The sequence below is a fragment of the Cyrtonyx montezumae genome, unplaced genomic scaffold (assembly GCF_038088225.1).
Source record: "Cyrtonyx montezumae isolate F1298 unplaced genomic scaffold, pur_monq_1.0 scaffold_2, whole genome shotgun sequence".
Lineage (NCBI taxonomy): Eukaryota > Metazoa > Chordata > Aves > Galliformes > Odontophoridae > Cyrtonyx > Cyrtonyx montezumae.
In genome coordinates this window covers 27,004,741-27,022,813 of record NW_027071936.1, presented here as the reverse complement: position 1 = coordinate 27,022,813, position 18,073 = coordinate 27,004,741, and the positions used below count along the sequence as shown (strand labels likewise).

The window sequence follows — 18,073 nt, the reverse complement described above, 5'->3', positions numbered from 1 at the left end:
AAACCCAAGTGTAGCCGAGATAAAAATATGCACATACTAAAAGCTCAAATTGAAGAAAAAAAATCAATCCAAAGTTAAATTACCCATCTTAAATTTCAGTATAAAGCCTACAAGAAATACTGAGTTCTTGAACTTCAATTAATCTTTAGCTCTTAAGCCAGAAGGGAAAAGGATTCTTCAGAGTATCAGAAGGAAGGCAGCAAAGAGCTCAGGCCAGCTTGCCAATGGACGTCACTATCGCTTAAACTTCCATCCATGGCTCCGCTGGGCTGCTTAACTCATGCTCATCTCAGACTCCTTTGGGTTTCTTTTTCCAGGCATCTGAGTGTGACTGCCTGCATGTGTGTGGCATACATTTTCCAGTTCCACTTCTCAGGGATTAATTGGCAGAAGTGCTTGTCATGGTTAAATAATTTTATTTAATTTGCACCGTGTGAAGATATTTGGGCAAAAGGGAAAAATAATTAAAATTTAATTACTTTTTTTCCCCCCTTTATAATGAGAAACAGTTGCATCCCTTGGAGACTCAGCTAGGAATAGAACATCATTCATTTTTATTGTTAAACATGCAATCCAAGAAAAAAAAAACACTTGAAAAAAATCTAAGATCAATCTCTTGTAGTGGAAGAGTGACATGCAGCCAAGTCTAAAATAGCTAAAAACAGACCTCTAGAATCAATGACAGTTGAAGCTTATTAGGATGCTAAAGGGACAAGATAACGTCAGCATCTCAAACAGAAATATCCAGGGGATTTTCTCACAGGTTTCCACCTAAGTACACACATGCACATGAGCACTCTTTTACTGAAAGGCTCAGAGATGTCTCCTCCATGAGTCCTGCCAGCTCTGGGAAGCATCATCCTCAGAGGCTTTACCATGCGCATTAAAAATTACATAAAACTGAAAACCTCTCATCTCTAATTTTTTCTAGTTTTGGGCCCATCTCAAGCTGAAATATCCGTTTGTTTTCTGTAATTCCCAAGTGGAAAGAAAGATTGCCTAAGCCCTCCTCTCCTCTTGATGTACCCTCCTTTTATACATGACATCAGAAAAAGATTTCCCTTCATATAAAACACCTACAGAAGGACAGAGGAAGCAAACGGAGGACAGAGATACATTGTTGTTACAGACAGTCCCGTGATATGATATACAGAAATAAATGTTTCCCATATTTTCCTCCCAAGTTCCCAAGTAACCAGGAGGGCAAATTTATGGACATGCATAAGCCCATGAGCAAGGTGGTGGTGCGTATGCTTTCTGCCATGCAGATCAATTTGCATGGAGATTGGCAGCACAAAACTCCCATTGGCATTACCTTGTACACCAGTTAGCACCCACATCATTTCAGCTGTTGCTAAAATCATTTGGCCTCCTTCTCATTGGCTACAGTTGATGTCTCGACTGCCAAATAGCTTGGGGAGATGATGTCCAAATGCACTATGGTCACAAATTTCACTGACAAAGGAAGATGGGACTTCCCTAGCACTCCTCAACACGTGTCCATTTTGAAGTTCCCTCTTTCCAATAGAAAAGTGAGAGAGGGTAATATGACTGTTTTCACAGTGCTTAATGTAACGACACCACAGCCTTGATGAAGCCTCTCCTCTCAGCTGCTGTGGTTTGTGTTCATCAATAACCACACATGCCTGAAGGTAAAACTTATACCAAATATCACAAAATACACTATTAGAACAAAACCAACCAATCAACCAACAACAAAAAGCCTAAACCAAACAAATAAAAACATTCTGACACCACAGTATAATAATTTGAATTAAGACTTTTTTTAGAGCCTGCAATTCATATTTGCGTATTAAGGAAACAGTAACCTCTTTCCACAGAACGTGTCAGTATATTTTGATGTGAAAAACCTAGTATGACCGTGTCCTTGATACAATTTATAGCTGTTTCCCAAAGTGGTTCTTCTATCCTCTACGCTTCACTTCCTTGCATCACTGTCTTTTACTCAGTGTAAATACAGACTCCTTTAAAGAAAAAAAGCATGGAAAACAAAAAGCAATAAAATCCATCCAATAGTCAGGAAGAAAATATCATCTGAAAGTAAATCTTCCATTACCTTATGGAAAAACTGCTGGAACAAGCTTTTGCCCTTTCCAATGGACAGATGTTCTCATCAACGAGAAAATTAGAACTTGATGACAAACTCCAAGGTTTAAATGTCATTCCCTACCAACTCCGGTTCAAATGAAAATGGAAGTGGCATTAAGAGAGCAGTATATGAGTGCTGCAGACTGGTAATTTCCTCTAATTAAAAAACAGAGTTTACAGAAGCATTTAGCAATGCTCACCATAAAGTACAAATCTGAAAGTAGGAGGCTCCTTTCTTGTTTTCAGTGCCCAGCAAGCTACTTTTCTGCTGCTATTGAATTGTTTGTTTCCTCAGTCTGTTTAGGAATTTTTCACTCTACCTAACCATTTTCTAACATCTTTTAAAAAAAATATCTCAGACCTACCAGTAACTTCTGTAGAAAGCAACCTCCTGAACACTGAGTGAGTAAGAAGCAGAGGATGTAATTCAAGCAGACGTATGACTTTTTTACATGTGATGCAAAGAGGCACAGTAAGACTCAAAAGCTGGGCAGTGCAACTTAACACTTCTAATGCAAATATTATTTTACCTCTGTAACACTGAGAGAGAATACCCACACAAGAAATGCATCTTGAGAAGTGACACGCTGATTGCCTCCTGGAGCCTGGGTGCCCTTCTGGAAGACACACTTTAGTTAAAGTCAAGTCATTAGGCTCACTACAAGAGGAAGCGGATGAAATCCAATCGAATGCATTACAGAGGTCAGACTAAATGAGCTAATGGTCCCTTCTGGTCTTAAAAAATCTATTAATCTAATTTAATTCTCTGTTCTACTCTTCATACCAGAGTCAATTTAAACTCATTTATATGAAAAGAACACATTACAGCAGCTTTGCACAACACACCACGTTCTGACTATCCAGTTTTAGGCTACCCGAAAGCTTCATTTAGGAGCTCAGGAGGAGGTTTTTGTTGTTTATCTGCACAGAGCTTTTGTTTACAAGCAAGGCACCAAGCAGAGGCACCTCTCCCAACTCAATATTGGATGAATCTGCATCTTAAACAGTGTGAATACATCAGAAATTTTCCTAAGCACTTTCCACCTTGGCTTGTATTTCGGTTGCTGGCATTCCTCACTTGTGCAGATCCTCTCCACGCTGAGGACAAGGGCACTTTTACTAATAAAGCTTTTCCAGGTGCTCCAAGGATACTCCTTGTAAATAACTAGTAAAATACCGCTGCAGTAATAAAATACTTGGCGGTCACTGTCCAGTGAGAAAAGCATGTGCTTAGATGGAGGGAATAAAAAATTCATTTACTCTTAGCAAGGGTCCCTGCACTGTGTACACGTGCTACAGTTAAGCAAATGCATTTTACTACTTCTCCCTTAAAAAAATAATAAATAAATAAATAAATCCTCTCTTTTTCTTCTTCATGCTGCTTTCCCTGCTGGAGCCTCAGCGTTCACACCACCATTACTGGTCCTTTGCTTAGTTCAGCAGTACAAGAGCACCAAACACCATGTAAGTTCAGGCTGATCCATCCTGGCTATCCCCAGCATCCTTCACGCATGCTTGAGAGAGATGAAATAAGTTAATGCATTCAGGGAGACAAATGAATGTGAGGTCAATACATGGAAGCTCACAAAAGTTTTTCTTCATGTGGAATGTTGGGAAGGCACTACGAACTCATAAAGGAGTTCCTCATCTCCACTGGCACTTCTATACTTGTTGCCTTCTTCACATATTCTCCCCTTTTGCAGAACAACTAAACCGTCCCTCGCCCCTTTCCCCATGTCCAAAAACACCAACAGATGCAAAGCATTGCAGAGCTTCCTGATGCTTGATATCTCCAGGGGCTGTGCTAATTTATTCCAGCTATTTGAAGCAAGCATGAATGGCACTCCAGTAAGCGTGCTTGGACTGGGATAAAGGCAGCTGATTTTCCCATCTCCTCTTGTGGCCAGTGTATAACTTCTGTTGTTTTCAGTTCTGATTTTTCTTTTCTTCTTTCCCCCCAACCCTTTCTGAGTCTGAAGCAGCCAGCACTGTGTGAGAATACAGAACCGAGCAGATCTGTAACATGAAACACCCAGTCTGCTTATTCAGTGCCAGTCCTTTAAAACCGAATCCTATCTTTCAGTGAAATTTGCCTTAAGACCTGTTTCCTCTCAGCGCATTTTAATCAAGCAAAAATCCAGTTACAGTGAAGAAATCCTGTTATGGAGAACAATTGCTATGTTGTTTTCATGGATACGTCTCTTTCAACTACGCCTTCATCATCTGCTTTGACTCCCAATCATGAGCATACCCTTGAAAAAAACCTTTTCAACATAAAAATGTAGGACAGATACTATGACTTCAGTGTATATGGACAGTCACTATTTGTTCCAGCTTAGAATTTATATTATCCTCTTCTGGTGCTTTTGACACAAATCAGGAGGCTGAAAAGCCTTTCACTGACAAAGTGCACTTCCTTCTTGCTCCTGAAGCCCAAGTCCAGGCTCACAAGAGCTACAGAGGATTTGGCTGAATAATGGCACTGCAAGTGCTTAGGGATTTAGTCTCAGAAACTTTTTATTTTTTTGTATTAACCTTCGCCCATACTCGGCCTGGCAGACTGCTTATCCAAAACAAACGGACACTGTTTTACTCTTGCTTTCTTCATTACCAAATCTCTTGACTTAACGTAGTCACTATGCCAAAACACGCTTTAAGAAGATGTGCTTCAAAATGACTGTTATCTCTTTCTTCTAGGCTTTGCCAATCTTCCCATGTCAGGCTGTTGACAGCATCGCTGAGTAGCATTTCACAGCCCTTCATAACTGGTCCCATTTCTCCAGCAATGTGGAGATCTAAAAAGTATGTAACAAAACTCTTTCTGCATGTTCAACCTAAATTCACTAATTTTTCTACAACCAATCCAGCAAACCAACTCTACCGTGAGAGTTCAGCTGGATTTCAGAGGGTAAGGGCTGACCTTTTCACATCTCACATATACTTTGCGTACATTTTGTTCCTAAATTTACTTTAGGTGTTTGGAAACTTACTTGCTATCACATCAAAAGGATGAGGAGTTGCACAGCTTCCTGGAATCAAGGGACTCTGTAAAGCCTCTTCTAAAGGTTCAGAAATTGTGTGGTTTGCTCCTCTCTGAGTGTCAAGACGAGCAATCTGAAGAGCATCCAGTGCATCCTCTTCTTGCTTTCACTCCAAACTCAAATCGTCAGGCATCTATGGGTTGATGGTTGGATTAAATGATCTTAGCAGTCTTTTCCAACTTTAATGATTCTGTGATTCCTCCCTCAGTCTCATTAGTTAAGAAGAGGAAAGAAAAGCTTCCATGGCAGCACTGCAGAGCACTGGCAGCATCGAAGAAGTTAATTAAAAATGTTGAACAAGGCTTCAAGAGATGAGTCTTAATAAGTGGCGCTAAAAATACTGCAGCATTCATTTTCAGAACAAACACAATCAATGACAGACAAGCAAGGAAAGCCATGGTGGAGGTATTTTCAGTGGAGAGCAGGAAAAAGGCTGCTCATGGGAAAAAAACATCAGCAAAACCCCGAGGTGCCACATAAAACCACAGAATCATTGAGGTTAGAAAAGACCTCTAAAAATAATCTATTCCAACCACGAAATGAACAGCCATGACCCCATGCCCTGAGCTGGGTTAGTGGCACTGCAGCCACACCACAGCAGAGCTGCAGAGAGCACAGTATGCTTGCAGGCCATAGTGTGAGCCACGAGGAATTAGGTGCAAAAATATCAAGTAGGTTGAGAGGGAAGCCTTGCGAAGAAGCCTGGCAGATTATAATCCTCTTAGGGAGAAAAGGAGATGGCAAATGTAACAACTCAACAATGGAATATCCTGGAGGTGGAACCCCCCATCCCTGCACAGACCTCCTTCCTTGCATTCAAAGCAGAGAAACCTGCTGGCCAAGGGCTACCTCATGCATTTGTTGCTAAGAAGCAACGCTCCAAAGGTTTCTCTAGTACATGGTGCAATCCCTTCCTCCTGAAAAGGCTGCCTCAGCTGTTTGCTCCATGTCACTTCTGGCACGCAGCTCCAACCCACGCTTGCCCCTGACATAACTGGGTTTGGTGCAGAGGATTTTCATCAGACAGAGAAGTTGTAGTGGATGGCAATGCAATAACCTGGTGGTCTCAAACTTAATGAAAGGACAATTAATTTCAGCTCTAGGCTGAGCCCTGAAGCCGAGCAGCTCACCGCAGAAGAGGAAAGCTGCTATCCTTCATCCACAGTTAATGTCTCTTTCTCTCTGCTATCACCCCACTATCTGCCGCAGTACATCCTATGCTTCCTGCCACAACAGCCGCTTTGGCTTCTCAGACGTGTTCTTGGCAACATGCTTTCCCCCTCCTGGTGTTTGACAGGATTATGAAGTGCAAAAATCACTGGCCTCCTTTTGTTTTGAAGCTTGAAAGTGAAGTTTTGCTTCATCATTTGTCTCACCCTGCCCTTCCCCTACATCAAGCCATCAGCCCAGCCACAAAGCCCAGCAATTCCCGTGTTTCCTGGCCTGTGGGGACTACGTAGTGTGACTTGCCTGCAGATTTCATGACAAATTTGCATTCGGTTTGTAACAGGGACAGCTGATCTCCAAAGAGGCACATCAGCAGCCCAGCACTGCTCCTTGATGGGTTAAGCCTGCTGTGCCACCTCCCCAGGCTGGTAACATAGGAGTACCAGGGCTGCTCTGGACGGTCAGGCTCTCTCCCGTTCTGCACCCACTGAAAGGAGCATGCTTTTATTTAGGAGGAGGGAGCAACTACGTATCTGTCTCCATGGGAGAGGCACTGAAGATCCTCTCACTGTGTGAACCAAACAGCATTAATATTTATGAAACGTTCCAGAAAGAGAGGGTTTTGAAGCTGAGAAATCTTGCATTTTAGGGTGGCTTTTACTTTATTTTTGTTGTTGTTGTTTTTTTGTGAAAAGGTAGAGAAAAGAGCTCACATTTCCTGGACAGGGGCAAACGTATTTTGAAAAGCATCCAGGGATATGATACTTTGCTAGTTTTTAATCAAGTACTGCACTACAAAGAGGAAAATTTTTAAACAAAACAAAAATGAACAGATAGCTCAGGCCTCAAACTGTGAACAAATGTGATCCATGCCCTTCTGGATCCCCAGGTACCTGGTTAGGTGAAACACCCTGCTCTCCTTCTGGGGCAGCCAACTAATGTAGGCTGAGATGCCAGTTTTGTTAGAAAAGATGAAGTGCCCCTGTACTGCTTTCTTCACCTCCGTACTTAACCACATCTTTCTATCTTGAACAGTAACTGAAATATTTATAGAATAAATGGGACAGGGATATATGGGCAAATACTGGAAGATAAAACCCAGGACTCCAGTTCACAATGTGAATTAGCAAAGGCTGCTCAAAGTGAGGGCTGATCTCTGCAAACTTCCAGCAACACTGTGCAGCCAGCAGCTGTCACTGTAAGCAACGAAGAGGAACAGGAGCAAGAGAGAAGGGGAACGCTCTTAGATGGGAGGAAAGCAACTGAAAAATAAAAACACAGGAGAAGCTGCATTTTAACACTCAGCAGCCCCAAAACCGGCCCCTGTCCACCAGGAGAAGCTGCTCATCAAAAAGGCTCAGCTAGCTTTTTAAAATGCAGCCCGAATCTTCCGAGATGCTAAGCATGTCTTATCACAATGGGATCACGGAGCAATAGCAATTCATATCCTGTGCACAAGTGGGATTTAAGATTGGGCAGCCCTTGTGATGTATTTCCCAGGCAGGACTGAGCAGCATTAAAGGCAAGCAGCACAGGAAGCCTCTTCCAGCTACCTATTAGCACGTGACAGCTTTGAAACGTTCAAGATCCTCTGCCCACTATCCACATTACTCAGCTGTCAAAGTAAAGGCCTCAGATTTATGATGTGAAAATTACATTTTAACGAGGTGTCATATGTGTTTAAAGTTCTTATTCATCACCATCCCGCCACATCTTTTACCCAAGACACAAATGCTCTTAATTAGCATATTATAAGGACAGAGGGTTCACCTTATCTGCATTGTAAAACTGCTTCAGGAGAAGAAATCACCACCCTTACTGAATAAAATGGATGCAGTCACATTCAGGAGAGCATCCTGAGACACTGAAGACAAACGTGAAGGATGAAAGTTTGATGGGCACCCTCTGAGGTTTTCAAAGCATCGCAGATACGGATAGAAGCTTCGTATCACATTTCATCACCAGGCTGGAAGTCCTCAGGGTTAATATGCAGTATAGAAAATACACTTAAGCACAAAGAGGCTGCATTATAAATCATATATCAGGTCACTCTCTTCCTTATGGATAGGGCACATTCATTTATTAACATCACACATCCATTAGCGGCCAATATCGCATTTCCAGGCCATCCTAAACAGAACTTACATGGGAAGAACAGAACATTTCCTCAAAAGCAGGAGGTCTGCATTTTCCATCCTGCTGCAGGAAATAGCCAGTAGCCCGAGCAGAGCTTTACCAGCAGCAAACAGCTGTGGCCTTGCAGCACTTTTCTCCCCAAGGTTCCACCCCTGCTAGCTGTGTGCCTGCAAAGAGCTCTGTGTCACCACATGTCACTGCCAGGATGTGCAAGTGGTGTCCTCATCCCAGTGCTGATTTACCAGAGAGCTTACTGCAGCCGCACAGGGACTGATGCCCTGCTGAGGGGGCTGCTACCGAAGCCAAGCACAGAAACTCCACATTTTGACACTGATTTACAGTGAGATGTAAACACCTCCCCCTCTTTATTTATTTATTATTATTTTTTTTTCAAACAGTGGCCTGGAAAAGCTCTGTGGAAGCGAAGATCTCAAATGTGTACCAAACCTACCTGCACAAACAGGCCTTTAATTAAAACTCACAGAAAATGTTTAATCACTGTGAAGAGAGGATATGATTCCTGCCTTTCCTACAAGATAAAAGACTCCTGCCTCCTCTTTTCCCTGGATAGTCTGGGAAAAGACTGAAAATGTTTGAGTCTAAGTGATCTGGAGCCTCTAGCACCTGATTTTTATTTCACATATCCTTGAAATGCATGATACTAGAGATTTCAAATATGTTTCAAATACGTCAACTGGCTATTTAGGTTGCTAAATATATTACTTTTCTTGTAACAATCAATTTTTGATTTTAAGAGCTCTGTTTTTAAAAACTTCACCCTTAATTGCTTTTTAACAACCAATTTGCTTGACCCATCAATTTTACAATCTTTTATTTTCTAATTAAGCAGATATTGTTTACATATTTTGCTACTCAAGCTGTAAAGCTATAAAAAAGCTGCAAAATACATTCTCTCTTTGAATGTCACCTTTCTAAAGGAACTAAGAAATAACTGCAATTTTGAAAGAGTAGGAAAAAGTGTATCAACAATCCTCTCTAAAAAAAAAAAAAAGGAATATAAAAATATCCTAGGTTTTCACTGCTTTCCCAGTGTTACGCTGGCTCCTATTCTGCTCTTTGTTGGAGGAGCTGTGATGGGTTTAAATTCAAACACATACTTACATGTACATTGCTTATATATAAAGAAATGCAGCATGAAATTTCACATTAGCCAAAAAATGTGTTTAATTGGATCCTGAAGGGGAAATTCAGGCTGGATATTAGGAAACATTTCTTCTCAGAAAGAGTGGTGATGCATTGGCACAGACTGCCCAGAGAGGTGGTGCAGTCACCGACCCTGGGGGTGTTGAGGAAACCCATGCACCATGGGGGCATGGTGGGGATGGATTGGTGGTTGGACTGAAGGATCTTAGAGTTCCTTTCCAACCTTAATGATTATATGAGAAAGAATCACAGACCCTGTCTTCCAGCTCTTCTCAAAAAAATTAGGTGTTGAGCAAGTGTTTGCTCCCCTATCCAGTTCAGAAACAGTACTTCCACTTGACTAACTAGTAAAATAATTAGTTCCCTCTAATTAGACTGTGCAGGTAATGGAGCACCGAATGCCCTGTGTAAATACATTTTCCTTGGCTTTGAAGTGCCTCAGCCCCACTCGAGCTGCCCAGCTGAGGATTTCACTTTCTGTCAGAGCACTCCTCTTACTGAAATCCTGCAAACGTGAGGTAACGGGACACCAATGTAGTTCTGCCACACAATCTCAGCAATTTCCAGAGGAAAGAAGTGCATGTAAAATTCAGCCTTTTGTCCATGTTGCAAAGCTATCACAAATGTACAAAAGGAACATCAGAGAAGGCTTCCCAGATTCCATGACATCTACTTAATCCTCTTTTTCCAACACCCAAAGTGAAAACCTACTTTGGCTTTCCATTTTAGAGGATGGTGGGTTTTAAGTTCCCACCCAAATACTGGTGAAATCAAAGTGACTTCAAATCCCAGTGAAACAGCATGACACAGGACTAACTCAAAGCCTTACACTGAAGAAATTTCCAGCTCTCCATCTCATTAGCTTAGACTCAGCTAGGAAAATGGGATGAGGAGGTATTCCATTTTCTTACAAAGAAAGTGCAAAATTTGAGTTTTTCAATAAAAATAGCTTTTTTTTTTTTAAATATGCTATTACTGAAAACAGTCAACACACAAAAAAGAGGCAGTAGAGAGTCCACTGTAATACCTGTAAATGATTCATTGAAAAAGAGAGAAATCCTGTGAAATAGGAGGGATTCAATTGATTTTCACTCCTTGGGTATAACCAGTAACTCACAAATCGCTCTTCACCACTCAGAAAGTACATGCTCATCATTAAGTTGTGAGAAAGAAAAGTTCATTTCTTGCTCATTTTAGATCTGGCAGAGGTCAACATCACTGAAAGGATCCCTGCTCTTCTCTAAACAGTTACTCAGGCTCATTCATTTGCTTCTTCAAAAATCTTTCTTGTCTTCCTTATGTTTTTGTATAAAAATTGGAAATTCATTGCTCGATTACTACTTCTATTCCACCCCTCCCCAGATTTTCACATCCTCAGTTTCTTTCAGCATCTCTTTTTAAAATGTGACTGCACATAGGAAAAGAAAAGCTCATCAACAAAAAAATCTCCTCTTTTGGCAATCTGAATCCACTCTTCTGCTTCTTAATCTTTCTCATCATCAAAAAAGAATACTTTGGAAATAACAGTGCTGCTAATTATATAGTTTACTGTCTAAATTATATTACTTCCATCTTTCTCATTCCTTTTTCAGCATCTCCAAAGACACAGTCCTCTGCAGGAAATACCTTATAACTCCAACTGAAGTTTCTGAACAGCAGTAACCATTTGTAAAAGGTTCAGCAAACACAGTTTGGAAATTCTCGCACCATCAGACAAGTCTGACCAACTTAGTCCAACTTATGTTACTAGCCAAGTAGCAATTGTGAATGCATTACTTGGCAAAATGATGAAGATGGTAATATTAAGTGACTGTAACTCAAATGAGTAGTTAACACTGTAATTTCTGACACTAAAAAACACAGAAAAGCTGGACATCCTCTGAAGATCACAGGTTGGATGTTCCTCGCTTAGAGAAAATACTGTACAACACAGACCTGAATTAAATGCTTTGAAAAAAAAGAGCACCTTTAAAGAAATGAAAACAGCCAGCCATTTGGAAGACTTTGTTATCAGTTCCTCTCCTGAATCTAGACACATACTTGTGGGTGCACACATTCACAATTATTGGTGGCTTCCGTAAAAGGCTCACGCTCCCCCATCTTAATGGAACCAACTCATCCAAACTGGCCAGCAATTTGTCCCATGCTGTTTGCAGCAACAGCATCTTCCATGCTTTGTTTTGCCAAAATTTCTGCAGAGGGGGTACAATCTTACGTATGGAGCAAAATCCAATTAAGAAGAAAACAGTGTTGCTATTCCTGTCATGTGAAAAAGAGCATGGACATTTGGAGACAGTTTTGAGTTAGTTACGGGAAGCATACTCCTTTCTCTATTTAGTTTTGGACTAAGATATTAAAAAAAAAATTCTGCATGTATTAATGTCTGAACATCCATCATAGGTATTGCGGTGGGGCTTAATTTACAAACACAGGCAGATCATTAACGCAGAAGCATATTTCAATTTCACAGCCAATTTGTGAGAAAAACAGAGATCCCAGTTCAGACTTTGGCTCAGTATTAAAACCCTTACCTGCTCTGCTGTCCAGCGGGCCAAAATCCAAGGAATACTTCACTACGTGATAGTTGTTCCATACATAAAGAAGGTTGTCCCGGGGATTATAATCCACAGCAGCAATGTACTGATAGGAGTTTGGAAAGGGCACATCCACCATGCTATCCTTGCTTTGGTCAGTGTTATATATGTAGTCTATTTTATTCCCCGTGGCTTCATTGTCATCGTCTTCATACACAGACTTGACCACATATAAAATCCCACAGATCATGAAAGCATTAGAAGCTGACCTCTTGTCATAGGCAGTATCCCATGTCCCTTCAATCCGTAACGTGTAAGGGTTTAACTGGCTAATGACTATTTTGCCATTATTTTGTTCTGTTGCATAGATTACCCACAGCCCATTCTCATCCACAGCCAGGTCTATATCAGACTTGCCTCCCCAGCGGTAGGGAGAGGTGTCGTGGTAATTTGCATTAGCTATGATAGCCTCCCCGCTTTTTATCCTTGTCCGCAAGTCAAACTTGACTATATTTCGGGTTCGCTCCTTGTTGAAGAACAAAGCCCCATCGTACACCACAAACCCTGTGCCGTCCACTCGGTGCGGGAGTTTGTAGGTCGTGGTGGGCCTCCCAGCGATGAAGTCATCCTTGGAGGAGTACTCCGTCAGCGTGTCTGTCCGATAAGGCGTCCAAGGCATGTAGTAGATTTTGTCAGACGCCTGCAGCGGGTCTTTGCACCAGGCCCCGGACTGGTGGTCGGATTCAAACAGGTGTTCGCTCTGGTACACTCCTTTTAGCAGTCCTGGGCAAAGGAAAACTGTTGGAGGGGGAAAGAATTTAAAACAAAAATGAAAGTTAATGAGACTCTGGAGGTGGTTGGCCCAAACTTCTAAATAGTCTGCAGTTCTGCAGCAGAGGACACTCGAGGTCAGAGCAATGCCCTGTAACTGGAGACCAGCCATCCTGCTGGCCAAGCCTCTAGAACAAGACTTGCTCCACCAAATTGATGGTTTTTCTGCTTTTTCTATCAACTTTGGCTCATTCTCTTATTACTTTCCAAATCTACTTTTACAGGTGTACTTACTTGGACAGCTTGCCTTTGTAAACTCTGAAATGAGCATGTGCCCCTAAAGGCTTTCTGGGTTTGTATTTCCAGATTACATTCTGCAGTGAATCTGTACCTACTCGGTGAAGGGGGAAACTCTGGGGGAACTGTTCCACACAGTTATTTTGAACAGCCCCCTGCACAGTGGCCTAGAAATGGAAATAAGAGAAAGAAACTCCCATCCTTATGGCCCAAGTGATACTGAATATTTAAAGGGTACCAATAGCAAAGCAGAGGCAAATCCCTTAGCAACTCAGATGAGCATTTAAAGCAAAGGGAGCAGGAGGGAATACCCAGATACAGACCAGTAGTGGAACTAGAAATGAGGCTTCTGAAGCTGCTACAGGACACACGAAACATGCAGTCCACACAATTAAAAATGAACGATGTATGAAGTCTGAAAGGAAAAGGAAGGAAGGAAGGAGGAAGGAAGAAAGAAAGGAGAGAAGGAAGGAAAAGAACTGGAGAGTTCCCCTGGAAAGGAACCCAAAGTCTAGATTTTAATCAGTTAAAAAATGTCCTGTTAAATATAGTAGTAACTCAAAACTTAAAAACATATACCTTCTATTGTTACATGAGAGGAGCGCAGAGGAGCGGTTTGACTAACTGGGGTGCTTTGCTGCTCAGACTTCTGGGGGAATGAGAGGGGCTGGCTCGTGGCCGGGGCATGTCAAGGGCTTGGGAAGAGGTCAGCACTGCCTAGCTGATGCTGACATCCCAGGAATGCCAGTGCAGAGAGTATGGCTGGCTGCATGAGGAGACAAAAGGGGCACAGAAGGGATGTGCGGAGAGAACCAAGCTTGTTGGCCTTCATTGTGCACCTCAACATCCTCTTGACCTGGAGGGCTGCACGCGTTTCAGGGGGAGAATATTTGCTGGTTATTTGTAATGCTGATCTTCAGGAACTCAAATAACCACCAGGATGAGAGATGCAGTGGGGAGCTGCAGAGAGGCATCCCGCCCAAGTTTCTGGTAGCACAGAGCCGGCAGATGGGATCCTGTATTTGTGCTCCCTGCTTGGAGTGTAACCAATTATTTTCTGAAATTCAGAAATCGGTAATATCCTCTGGAGAGGGAAACAGGAGGAAAATCAGATTTAGCAGCTGGTGTAAAAGCATATTGCCTTACTGGAGTCTCAGAAACCACCACAAGGAGCTGATAAAGGGGTGCCATTTCTGAAAGGCTTTTGCAGTATAATTAGATACACTTATGCACATACATACGTGCGCATGCTTTCCAAATTCTTTGGGGCAGGAGAAAAGTGAATTATCTAAACCGTTGAATAGAAATTGAATGAAAGAAAGTGGTACCGGTAAAACTTTTCAGCAAAAATGAGTTATCTCATGAAGTTGAGCAGCAGAGAGACTAAATAAACTTTAACAAAAAAGTAGTGAGAATTAATGACAAAGTATTTCAACTAAAACGTTAAACTGTTAAATAACTTAGCCTACACATAAGTAATATATATATAATTTGAAAGGTATTTAATTACCTTTTTGCTCCACTTCTATTGTAGAGAGAGAAGTAAAGAGAGAAAGGAGAAAAGAGAATAGATTAATGGTACTGTATTGGCCAGGTACTTTTCTTTACCTCTTTCATATGAAAAGGAAGATTTAATAATTTACTTTAGAAACTGCTACAGTATGTGAACATTTTATATATATAGATATATTTAAAGCCTTTCCTCTCATATACACTGGATAACATGCAGACAAGCTGAAGAAAATACAGACATAATTTAACTTTACAAAAGCCTTTAAAAGGAAGAAAACCAACACTTGAGACATACCAAGCCCCCTAAGCTCTCTGAGATACCTCAGTAGCAGAACCCTTGGACCAGGTTCATGGAACAAAATGAAATACGCGTACTCTGAAATATGACTGATCCAGATTTATGAATAGAATGAACTCTTCCAGGTAGAAATTTTATAAAATACACATTGTCATATATTTTGCCAAAATCCTGTAAGTTAGAGATGCCTACTTTATTGAGCAGGAGAACATTCCCTTATGAGACTTATAGACAGCTTAGGTAGTCAAATGGAACACATTCATAGGTATTTGCAGAATCTAGTCTTATGTCTCAGAAAAACAAGCTTCAGTAGGACTCGGAGACAAAAAAAAAAAAAACAACTAAAACATTTTAAAAATTGTAATACTTACATGACTGTCAATGAGAGTCCAAAAACTTATAATGTTAATGACTTAAAAATATCTAAGCATTCTTTAAAATGTCCAACCCCACAACCTGCAGAATGGTTTCGTGTGAATTATTAACCACTCATAATAAAGCTGCTGAAGAGCCTGTGTCCCTTTGGAGAATGCCCCTTGCAGGCAGAATAAATAAATAGAGTGCATTTATTAATCACTAAATGCTCAGTTAGAGCTTCTATAGCTAACAAGGAAGCTCTGGAGGTCCTCATTTACAGGCTTCCTTTGTTGTGGTACCAATCCCTTCTTTTCACAGCCCACTATGGCTGCAAGCAGCAGCTGGGCACAGCCATTCTAGCAGGATCAGGGTCCTGTCTGCCTCTACTCAGTGTTTGGCCGAGCCATTCTGGGGAGGATGCTGCTGTAGGGTCAGCAAGGAACTGGTGCACCAGTCAGATCTTGTAGCACAGGCTTCTCCTCTGCTAGCTCATGAGCCACGCTGCCAATATAAACCATGCAACTCTCTTTTCCAAGCACCTGCCTCTCTTTCAAGGGACACACAGAAAAGCACGTGCCAACATCCTGTAACATCCAGATACAGCTCCTGTGTTTGCTGGTAGTCATGTGTTTTGTACAGCAGCACTCAGGGCTTCTCTGAAAAGTCAGAATATGGCAATGGGAAAGCAGGCCCCAAACCTCCTGCACTCCCAGCCCTCAGGTTTGCTGGTTCTGCAGGGCCTCTTCCCTGAAGGAATAGGAGAAGACAGGCCCCATGAAATATCACCAAGGGAGAAGTGAGAACTTGCCAGTAAAACAGTATGGTTTTGACGGCTGAGAGATCTCTGTTCAGAGAAGCAAGTCAGGAATGTAAAGGTATGCACACGTGCTTTGTTTTTGCTTGCCCAGAGCTCACTCCATCCCTTTCCAGACTGAAACACTTGCCAAATGACTGTCCTCTGGTGCTGCGACTGCAAACCCCTCGTGTTCAAAAGTCTCATTCGTTTGGATGGGAAACTGCAGTCTAAATGGAAGATCAACAGGCTGAATGATTTCAGGGTGAGACTGCAAATGCACTGGCTAGACATGCGGGTCTGAACTTCTCCATGTGCAGAGATGCATGTCCAGAGCCAGCTACGTTACTGCAGCTCCCAGAATGAACATTTCCAAGCTAAGACAGCCTTTTCACCTGGGCTTTGATGCAGGCTACTTTCTATCTTACAGCAGGTTGAGGTTAAAGGTAAATGTTTCCACCATGTGGCTGCCAGGGCTCTAGTGAGCAGTGACAATACTTCAGTGCAAGTACCTGATTTTGCAACGATATAGCCAGCAGGACTAAAAGGTACCAGAGACCAAGCAACTGGAGAAACTCACACAGCAATTGCTCTCCATAACCCAGGCTGTGGCTATAAGGCATTAATTAAAACATTTAACTTCCCTTGCAAAAGCAAGAAAGTAACGTGACAGCCCTTCCAATATATGCCTCCATACAACAACACTGATTCTTCTGATCTGATGTCCTACTGTACCACTGGCAGTGCAGAAGGCAGTAATTTACGTTTCAGGATGAGCAGAAGCTTTTGTAATGCACTCCAACAACTACGCAATGCTGTAAAATGGAAGAGGGAAGCTTCTGCAGGAGATAATGTATTCATGACCAGCTGAGCTGAGTGACCTGAAGCACTGATTACCCTTATCCTGAATAACTTGCATGTATTATTAGTGGCCAGAGCCATACCTGATTCTGTTATAATTCCAGACATTGCACATGTTCTGGTGAGCTCCTGCATGGTGCTCTTGGTGCTTTCCATTGTACGCATTCCAAATACATACTTTCCTCCTGCTGACTGAAGACTTAATGCTTTTGAATTTCCCTAATTCCTCTGCTTTTACTGGGGACAACACTGTATTATTCAAACAGGTTGCAGGGAAAACGTGAAGGGTTTCACTTGTTGAACTGTATCAAAAGGAAGGGTCAAATTGGGATCCAATTATCACAACAATTATGCAAAGTATCACTGCAAATGTGTCTTCACGTAGTATTGATTAAATTTTTCTAGATTACAGTTAATTTTACATCTCTACAGTGTCAAAATATCTTAAAAGTGCCAGTTTGTATCATTTATAAGCTCCTTATATCACAGAATGCCCCTTACCTTCCTAAAAGGATCTAAGAAAAAAATTCTATGTACAGTTATTTTTCTGACAATGACACTTTTTGCTCCTACTACTGTCACAATATTCATTTGAACAAAACAAGGACATTTCACCTTGATTTCCTATGCTGCTTGCAGGCTGGTGCCATTGGCTTCCAAAGCATGGAAGGCTGGAAGGAAATCAAGAACCCCTTGGTGAGTCTGCAGGAAGCTACAAGACTTTCCATGCACCTTGACTTTCTCCCATTTCTTCCGATGGAGGAAAACCCAGGTCCAACATGTAACTATTGGCCACTAGAGCCTGCACCTGCTGTGCCCAGAGCTGCATGATCAGACAGATTCCCTGCCACTCGTTTGGAGAAATCACACAAACAAATTAATTAAATGCTCTCAGCCCCACTGGGTAGAGGCTCTGAAAACATACTCCTAATTTCCGGCACTGTTAACACTTGAACAACATTAACTGCTCATTTTCTTACTACCACGTTGAATTGCACTCAACTATTTAAAGCACAGGCATGCCATGGCAGTG

General features: G+C 41.8%; 1 protein-coding gene across 1 annotated transcript in view; it reads right to left on the bottom strand.

The window, feature by feature from the left end:
- ADGRL3 (adhesion G protein-coupled receptor L3) overlaps positions 1-18,073 on the bottom strand; it is a 287,009-nt gene that overhangs the window by 150,190 nt on the left and 118,746 nt on the right. Inside the window, exon 4 of the mRNA XM_065736696.1 lies at positions 12,149-12,949. Coding sequence (XP_065592768.1) covers positions 12,149-12,949 — 801 coding nt within the window. The remainder of the gene's footprint in view (positions 1-12,148; positions 12,950-18,073) is intronic.